Raw genomic sequence first — 10,508 nt, forward strand, 5'->3', positions numbered from 1 at the left:
ATCTTCACTTGAACAAGTAGCAGGAGGAGAATTCAACTCTAAAATAATTAAAATTATCCATGAACCCTTAAGAAGGTTTTCTTGCTGAGAATATAGTTTAATACAATTTTAGAAATTAATGTATAGTTTAGTCTCATTTTAGAAAGAATATTTTTATTAACAAAAATATCCTACCCTATATGTATATATTTAATACATATATACAAATTCTGATTTTATGATCTCTCCCTTATATTTCATTTTATGGTACTTTGTATGATGAATTACATATTATTTTCTGAAATGTTAACAAGAATTGCTGGTCAACATAAAGAAGTTTTCTTTCTGTTGTTAAAAAATATTTTGAATAGAGTTCTAATGTTGTTTTTTTTTCTCTCCCAAAGACAGACTATAATTCAAATATGGATCATAATAAATCATTTGTCTTCTCACTGGACAGACAATCAGTTCCGTTTCTTCTTATGTAGGTACGACCCTAAAACTGACACATGGACAATGGTGGCTCCACTGAGTATGCCTCGAGATGCTGTTGGTGTGTGTCTCCTTGGTGACAAACTATATGCAGTGGGTGGATACGATGGTCAAACATACCTGAACACTATGGAATCGTACGATCCTCAAACTAATGAATGGACACAGGTACTTATAAAGTTTTTTTTTTTTTTTAATCTTTCCTCATGCAGATGAAATGTCATAAAAATTGTTGAAATGGATTTGGGATTTTAATTGATGACCAACCTTTTCTGAGGACTCCTCATATGAAAAACAAATATATAGCAAGTCAAATTTTCAGTTGATTTGCTATTCTATTTCATTCATTTTGGAATGATGGCCTATCTGTGTATTCCAAATATGGAACTATGTACTACTTTGACATTATTAACAGGTAGAAAGGAAATTGTGGCTTTAGGAAAAAAGAGAAGTGGTTAGTTTGTAGAAGGAATATATTTTAGTGTGTCTGAGTAGTGCTTCAAAAGAGTTGCGGTCAAATAAGATGCCTTAAAAAGAAATAGTAGATTATTCTTTTTTTTTTTTTTTTTTTTTTTTTAACGCTTTGTGTGTGTGTGTGTGTGTGTGTGTGTGTGTGTGTATGTGTGCCTAATTCTATCTTAAGGCTTTCTGGAAAGTTTTATTTGATTATTATAGATGTTTTCATTGGAGTTAGTCAACCTGAATTCCCTTTAAAGTCACTGATAAAAATTACACACTTCAAAACATGATCTCATCCTAAAATAAAAATTTTAAAAATTTCAAATGAATTACACCCCACATATCTCTATTTCTCTTAATGATTATAAAAGGCAGTTTGTATTGTCAATCTAAATGTAAACATATACCATGCAAAGTTAATGAAAAAGTGCTTTTTTAATTAAATGTCAAAAAATATTTTTATGACATTCTATAGAATATGGGAAATCCATATAAGAAGTTTATTTTCCAGAATGCATTAGTCCGCATAAACAACATGACTAAGTACATTTGGACACCAATTAGACAGTTAACATGCAACACCTCTTTTTCAACCTGACACTTCTACACCACTAGGTATAATACTCTTCCTACTCTAAGATCCCTGAGTAAATGGAAATTTGTCAAGTTGCTCTAGACAAGTTCTGTAAGCTGACAAATACTTTTTTGTGGAGGTATATTTATGCATAATCACAAATCAGGTCATTTCACAGTAATTCACAGGAACTGAAAAGTATTTAGAATAAATAATAACCCACAAAAACCTTAATTATATGTTAATGTAATTTAAAGTAGCATTATTTACAGAAAGCAAATTAAAATTTCCCTCAGGGTGAGCAGCTTGTTCTCTTTTCAAAGAATTCAAAATTGATAGAGGTATTTCTCCACTAATCCTCTAGGAAGCTAAAGATATAAAATTCCTTGTGACTCAGCCTCTGTTAGATTGAACTGTATCTTACTTCATAATGAAGTATGTACTGGATAAAGATTTAAAAGAAAAGTAGGGATGCAACTAAGCTTTTGAGGAGCTTGAGGAATGCCACGGGGAAACAGACTGATCTCTGAACTGATAAACTGTTGATTAATAAATTGTTCAGAGATGGCTGATTATTCCCATTAGAGTGATTTAAAGGCCACTGCCCATGTCTTGATTTCACTGGTACTGCATTGTAGATTCCTCTCTTACAGATACAACAAGTAGGTAATATGAAACAAAAGATACAACAGCAACTGCTAAAAAGTTGAGTTAAAGCTTTTAGACCACGCAATTGAAAAGTCACCCAGGGTCATGGTTTTTGGATAACTCTTGAGCCTTAGTACTTCTCCTGAAAGACCTTTTCACTGTCAGCTGTGCCCGGCCTGTTCAATGAAGGACAAAACCCTGGCTTCTGGCATCAGCATTTTAGGTTTTGAACACTTAATTATGCATATATTCATTTACCCATGCTTTGCACTTCATCCTTAGCATGTTAGGTAGTGTTTTAATAATTACAATTCTAAATGAACATATGAAAGAAGACAGTATAAGTGTAATGATGCTCTTCGTTATCCACTGATGAAAAGCAGTGATAACGCCTACGCTTCTCATGGATTGAAATTATAGTAGATCAGCAGGATACAATAATAATATTATGAAAAAACATTTTAAAGGTAATTTTCCTGTTACATACTATGCCTGCAATTTTGCTTTCTTTTTTTTTTCTTTTGCTGCAGGTAAAAACTACCGAAGAGAATTTTTAAATAAAAATGTTACAATGTATTTAAAAATATTATAAATCTCTGCAACTACTTATTTCTCACTTTTGCATTCTACTCTACCATCATTTTCCCTTTTTTAAAAATAAAATGTCTCTATAGGAAAAATTCTTACTTCTTCTTTGATGTCCAACAATACATCAAAGACTGACATAAGGTAATGAATCAGAAAAGCATAGTCTTGCAGTTGAACTGTAACACCAAAACCGAGAAGTTAATTTCTTTCTCGCTTGTGACAAGCTTTCTCTGTGACTTTGAACAAAATTGTTATGTGCTAGATCTTCCTTTGTAAAATTAAACTACAAACTCTTATTTTTCTCCCTACATTTGGGATCTTTTTCTTTTTAACTAGGAACAAGATTTTGTGATGTTATCTTATACTGAACACTGTTATAACTTTTGAGGTATTATGTATGATTTAAGATCTCTATGCATTAAGGATCAAATGCATCTTAAATAGGAAAAGCAAAGACCTAATACTAAGCTTCTAACACATTATTTTAAAATTCTGGTTAACATTTAATCATTGTGTAAGGATGGTGTTATTCAAAAATTTCAAACAGATAGGAGCTCACAATATACTATAATTACCATTAATATTAGGATTCATATTGACAACTTTATGGATAGGGTTCACTGGGAGAGTAAGGGTGAGATTCAGCTTCAAATGAAAACATCTAAATTTATATAGCTCTCCATCTTTGTCCTAGGTGACTAAACTATTTTCATATTCAATGTGTCATTTCAATGCTGTCAATTCATATTCTGTTAAGTTGCCCAGCACAAGCATCTAGCGTATTTGACACCTTAGGCTATCTCACTTCTCTTTCAACAGCCTAGAGCAAAAAGGAACAGCTCTTCTTCTGACATTTATGTTTAGTATTCCTGTAATTTTGAAACAGTATTTTCTGAGTGTGTCTTGTGTGGCAGCAGAATAATCAAGCCCTTATTTAGAAAAGAGTAATCTAGACAAAGTCAAGGGATTAACTGCTAGATTTCAGCTCTAAGTATCTATATCTTGTGAGGTGCTGCGGGATCTGGCTCACCATGGCTCCTAGGTCCCATGCAAATGGCTTGAATGCCATAGGACTTCCCAAATCACACAGGTTGTTTAGGCAACTGAATCCTATCTTTGAAATTTTCAGCGTTGATGTCCACATCTGAGAATTTGCTTTGTTTTTAGCAACTGTCTTGTACAGCTGAATCTTAGAACATATAATAGATCAGATATTTTCTACTCAGATATCACAGGAGCTTGTGTTGTGCAGATTCTATCTTGCCAATCATAAAACAATATAAAATATTTAAAAATTTATTGAAAGGTATTCAGAGCAATTAATGCAAGTCCCACAGATTCTTAGGATTTGTAATGCACTATGAAAGAATATTCTCTTGCCCCACTTCTAACCAAACTTTCTAAGAATGGGAGGTAATAGCTTTTTTTGTTTGTCTGTTGTATTTTATTTTTAAAATATTTCTAAAACTTGATATCTACTGTGCAGATCTTCACTGAAACCCGTCACTTTTACACAAAGCTCACAATTAAATTCAATAATAGCACACTTACCTAAAATTCCACTGAGAATATATTCTATGCATAGAAACAAAATCCACATCCAATGTGCTACTAACTGGCGACAATTCTTCAATCATACTTTCTTTCTGTTCTCACATTTTCAACTGAAAGATTTATGTAAGTAATTTTAAAAGTGCAGCACTAGGATATTAGTGGGTTGTATTTATTTTTAGCTTTTTTATATTCCCATTAATGTTGACCATTCAAGAATAATGTTGACACCTCACTTCTTCCGTTTCTTGCATGACTTCTTTCTATGCAGTTAATTTGTGTCTTTTTTTTTCTGCAGATGGCTTCCCTAAATATTGGAAGAGCTGGTGCCTGTGTTGTAGTCATTAAGCAACCATGACTTTGTCAGCACTGCTTAGGATTTTATTGACTGTGAAATGATTATTTTTCTATCAGAGAACAAGAATGGTAACTTCCTGAGAAATAGGATTTACGCAGTGAATACTCTGTTGATCACAAACTTTGAGAAGTTTGAAAATCAGACAGATTAAAGACTTATGCCCTATACAATCTTAAAAACTGTTCACAGTCAGTGAACAAGAAAACAATCACTCTGTTATAGGAATAGATATGTGAATACACAGGAGCAAGTTCAGACACTGCTTTCAGGAACATGTGCTGCGGTGCTGGATAATCAAAAGCACCGAAGGACAACGCTACACAAGGACCAGGAGGGAATGGAAGAACAGTTTCATTGCTCCGAGGGTTTAAACTGCAGAAACATCAAAGTACATTTAAACAATTTTGAACTGTAATTTTTAAAAGAGAAAAGTAGATGATATTATAGCGTTTTTCTGTCAAGGTCTTGTCTTCAAATGGGCTATGGCCTTCTCACTTAGACATGCAGATCAAGGGAAGAGAAATGATTCTTACTGAAGTGAAGAGGTAGTAATGTCTGAATATTCCTTTCATGCTTAATGATTAAGCTGTTGCTTTGCAGTCTGAAGAAAAGTAAAATTAAAATTACATGAACAAAATTGTTTTACTCACTATGGATTGTACATGCTTGTTGATGTTACACGTATTAAAAGTGAGTCTATCAAAGGTGAAGGCTGAATGCTTGCACAAAATATGCACAGGAAAGACAAACCTTTTGCTGCACTGGGGCTTTGTTGACAGTGACAGTCAAAGAAGCAGTTTTGTAGCTCTGTCTTAATTCTATATTCAGTTTAAGCATGTGGGCTCTGATCATATTGTTTAGTGGATCTTCTGCATGTTAGAAGCCTGTAAAGGTCTGGAAAACAGATCCTGTTACTTCATTGCACCATATAACAGACAAAGCACTGCCAAAAGATATCTTAGAGCCTCTTTTAATTTAAATTGACATCTCCTCATTGCATTTCAAGAGGGATAAAAGAAATCTTTTTTTTTTTTTTTTTGATGTTTGCACATGAACAATGCTGCCTGATTAAGGGTGTCAATTTAAGATTTTTCATTTATGATGGACAAGTACTGCAAGAAGGGGATTCAGAATGTGTAGAAGTAAAGTAAAATTAGACCATTCAATCTAATAAATCTCATATAGTAAATATACTAGTGTCAGCTATGCTTCCGTTTTGAATTGATCATCTCTGGCAGTAAAGATATATTGAGCTTTTGCCTTGGCCCTACAGCTGACATTAATATTTTCTGTCTACTCAGCTGAATCAGTTTGAATCCTAATACTGTTAATGGTATATGGTGTATTCCTCTTTCAGGAAGGTCAAAGCTCTGAAAGTAGGCATACCAAATGTTTTCTTTAAAGCCTTGCTGAAAAATCATGAAACAATTCACAGCCTTAATACAGCACCTGTCACTTAATGCAGTCCTCTGTCACTAGCAGTTCTGGGGAGAAATTCCCGTTCTAGTCAATAAAGTTATCCTCGCGGACATCTTTTAGGCTGTTCGCATTACAAAGATAAGTACGGCTTCATGCTTGGGATTTGTTTTCAAGATATATCTCCTTCTAACAGCAGTACAGTAATATTCAGGGTGGGAGAGCTTTTCATTTTCTGACACAAGCTATACTATGTTCTAACACAGAAGTATACTGTTTTTCTTTTTTGGAGATTATGTTTCTCTATACTAATTAGAAACCAGCTGCAAAATCTGGGTTGTCTCATGATTATGAATGTAGTACAGTAGTTCTTTTTTTAAATAATCCCTTTGATTCACAATGTGGAAAACACAGCAGACTCAGATCTCCCATAAATAGCATTAATTTCAGTTATATAAATAAATATTTCTTCTAAAAATGTTTTTTTCTAGATTTTATATCTTAATAGTCTAAAGACCTTTTGAAACATTGTAATTTTCTGCCTTTCCAAATCATTTTTATAAACTACAGATATTTTGCTCCCACAATGTCCACCTAATCTATTAGGATGTCTTTGTTTTGCATTAGGCTGTGTTTCTATATGCTGACATTATGTTTATTTTGTTCTAATGGCTGCCTATCCTCTTATATGCACATTTTTTATATGAACCAAAGAGTAAAAATAAGGTTTTTAATCATTTCAGACAATCTTCATGTTTCTCCGTTTTATGTCTCAAAACTACCTTTTATTTTGTTCTTTATTATTTATTTATTTATTTATTTATTTTCTTCTTGATGGCTTTTAAAGCTTTTTTTTCCCAATTGATGAGTTTGTACGGGTTTTTATAATAACTGGAACAGGCTGCCCAGGGAGGTTGTGGAGTTTCCTTCTCTGGAGATCTTCAAAACCCGCTTGGATGCAGTCCTGTGCCACGTGCTCTAGGTGACCCTGTGTGTGCAGGGGGGTTGGTCTAGATGACCTCTAGAGCTCCCTTCCAACCTTAAGCATTCTGTGATTCTATCATAATAATAAAAAAAGAGAGAGAGAGAGAACATTAACATGATAAAGTGATGGTTCCTGTTTCAGGGCATTAACTGGTAATTGTTATATGCATTTCTGTGGGAATTTCCTTATTAATGAAGTGTCCGGTTTTATCGAGTTCAGTTTAGATTGGATTTTTATTCAAAAGAGAAATGCTTGGATGGACGCAAAGAAAACCGGTCTATTTTCGTCTTTTAGTCTTCCTCCTCAACACTTTCCAAATCCATGGGGACAACACTGCTCAGTACTAGCCAACTGTGTTGCCGAATTTTCTTTTTTCTGCTTCCTTTCATTGATTTTTCAATAGTGAGAATAAAACAATTGCTATGTCAGTACTACTAGCTCTTCAGTGCTAGTAGAAATGATACCTAAAAAACAAGATATGTGAGTGACACTGATGAGGGAATAGACTCATCAGTGTTATAGCTGCAGTAGTGCTGTCAATGCTTATTAATACAACTAGAAATCATAGACTAAATTACATTTCTGCAAGATTTTGACTGTTGTTTAGCTAAACAAACAAACAAAAACATTAAAATGGGCTAGCTATTTTCTAATGAATTAATCCTATTAATACCACTGAAAATGCTAGCTGCTTAAACTCCAAAAATATACCTTTCTAGAAAATGCTTGAGGCTCTACGAAGATAGGATTCAAATTGAACTTAATAGGAAAACTCAGCAAGCAAAACAGGCAAAAACAGATCTTTTGCTATGACTCCAAGGACACCATTTGTTATGTGTTTCTATCAATATAGAACTGCTACAAAAATTTTTTACAAAACAAAGACTAATTTTGTGACCCTCTTCCATTTATAGAACTGTTGATTTTGACCTTGTAGCTTGGACTCTTTTTAAAAATTATTACTATTTTTTTCACGTTTACAGCTTTTATTGTCAACAGGGATGGATGCTTGAAACATGGTATTAGTGAAGGCTCTACTTAGAATATATTGTGAAATGGTCATTGCTTTTATTCTCTTTTATTCTGGATATTTTGAGTCCAATTAAATTGTTAGTTTGCGCATTCAAATTAAAGTCATATATAAGACAACAAGAAGATGCATTTAAGCATATTGTTGTTTGTTTTTAATTACAATTCTGGAATATATATTTGTGGTTTATGTCCTTACAGCATTGCTTAAAAGCAAAACTATGGAGTTTTTGTTTGTTTGTTTGTTTAAGACGACACATTTTTACTGATATATGGAACCACTCAAAGATGTAAGTCACTTTAAGAATGCTTTCAGACAGTTGCCTGCCTCATAATGTTATCATGGTATCATTAGTTGATATATTGAACTATTAGGGCAAAGAGGAAGAAGATAATTTTCTTGAGTACCATTCTCTTCTATAGAACATTACCATCAAATAACTGTTATTTACAGAAGTACTCATAATAGTTGTTTCAAAGAAGCTCTATATGAGAATCATTTTTCATATCGCTTAGAAGGGCCAAAAAAATTCCATTGGATATATTTACATAGTTTTTAATGGCTTCAATAAAAATAAGTCACAGATGCTATATAGTCTCTGTGAAAGCTCTGCTCAGTTGCAGGAATGAAGTAGACAGTATGTAAGTTTTAATAGGTCAGACTTTGATGTGCATGAGCAAATGCCAGAAGCAGTATGCATGATGATTACCATGAAGTACAAGTATTCTACAAGGAGAAAAAACCCTCTACAAGTCTTCTCTTTTTGAGGATACACAATTATTGTGCATAGCACACTGTGTGCCATTATCTATTATTTTTCCTTTAATTATTTAATTATCAATTAATAAATAAGGCATTTCTGCAAAGGGTTAAAACATACTCTTGTAACTATTCTTAAATGGCAGAAGTAAAATTACATGAAAATTCCTGTACAGTATGAGAAACCTAAACATTTGACTATGTACATGTATGAATTTTCATGGTAACTAAGTGTAAAACTATTTAGTTATTTCCATGGCGTGGAACAGAGCATCCTGTTTTATTTTTTTTTCCTTCAGTATCTCCCATATATATATACACGTACATACATAGACATATGTATATATATATATGTATGCATGCATGCTTTATGTGTTAAAAATCCAGCTGTATGTTCAATCTTATGTATAAGAAATTACCATTGATGTCTTCTTACTTTTCTCCCCACTCTACCACTACCAGTTGTTCTGGTATTGGAGATGCTAACTACCATTAGGCACATTTTGTCACAAAATTGTTTCTGATGAAAGCAAATGGTATAATAGCACAGCATATTGGCATTCAGTTCCTTACCACTCTATATTCAAAGAGTTGGATGTACATAATTTTTCTCATGTGTCTTCAATGTTTTAAATTTTATACATGTAAAAATAAATGTAAATATTTTAAAATATTTTAAAAAAGGATCTTCCAGGTGTGCACAGATTGTTCTTAATTTGCAAAGCAGAACAGTATGTCTGGTTATGAACAATTTTTCATGATCCCAGTTATGAGGTCCAAACCTCTTGTGGGTGATGTGCGTGTTTGTCAATGTGTCTCATTGTCTCCATTTTTTTTCCAGTGCAAAAGGCATTTGCATTTATATGATTGAAATACTGGACACAATATTTCCTATTTGAATCTGAAAATTCTGCATGGCATGCATAAATCAGAAATCAGAACCCAAATTGTTCAAATAGCAACTTTCTAACCTTGGTAATTCAGTAATTCGGTAAGTTTAATTCAGAAGTATTTTTTTGTTTTTGTTGTGGGTTTTTTGTTTTTTGTTTTTTTTGACTTTTTTGTTTGATTGGTTGGTTTGATTTTTTTTTTTAGGGAATTTAACTACAATTTGCATAGTATTTATCAAAATAACACAATAGAACAATTGTGTGAAGAACAATACAGGTGAATAAAAATGGAGAACAAAAGTATCTCAGAATATTAGGGAAAAAGATTTAAACAGACTTTTTATACTTGCAAGGAGACTTTCTTTGAAATGATTATATTTTATTCCCAATAGAGGCAGTTAGATTTTATGAAAAGAATTTGGAACTAATCTTGTGACTCATATATTGAAATGCTGTTTGAAAGCAGACAATTCTTGTATTTCTTCTTGTAAAATATGTACTTTACTTTTTGCTTTCACTATAAAAGAAGAAAAAATCTTATTTATCCCATGGCAATATTTAAAATCTCAATATTGAAAAACAATACCTGAAATGTACTTAGAAGTTAGTAACTTGTTACAGACTTTAAATGCTGAGAAATTTAAATGCTTGGAAATTTTTGCTATGCCAAGGAGAAATGTTATATACATACACTAGGTTATACAGGCTCATTGCCAAGAGAATCTCAACATGTAAGTTTTACTTGACAAATTTTTCTGATGAAAATAAATTATTCTTGC

At 32.6% G+C, this 10,508-nt stretch overlaps 1 protein-coding gene across 1 annotated transcript in view; it reads left to right on the forward strand.

The window, feature by feature from the left end:
- Nucleotides 1-5,120, forward strand: part of KLHL1 (kelch like family member 1) — a 212,004-nt gene extending 206,884 nt beyond the window's left edge. Inside the window, exons 10-11 of the mRNA XM_088540305.1 lie at nt 468-639; nt 4,590-5,120. Of these exons, the coding sequence (XP_088396431.1) occupies nt 468-639; nt 4,590-4,649 (232 nt within the window). The 3' untranslated portion in view covers nt 4,650-5,120. The remainder of the gene's footprint in view (nt 1-467; nt 640-4,589) is intronic.
- The last annotated feature ends 5,388 nt before the right edge of the window (nt 5,121-10,508 follow it).

The sequence above is a fragment of the Tinamus guttatus genome, unplaced genomic scaffold (genome assembly GCF_059628265.1).
Source record: "Tinamus guttatus ecotype Peru unplaced genomic scaffold, ASM5962826v1 Tinamus_guttatus_pri_ptg000058l, whole genome shotgun sequence".
In the NCBI taxonomy this organism is placed as follows: Eukaryota; Metazoa; Chordata; class Aves; order Tinamiformes; family Tinamidae; genus Tinamus; species Tinamus guttatus.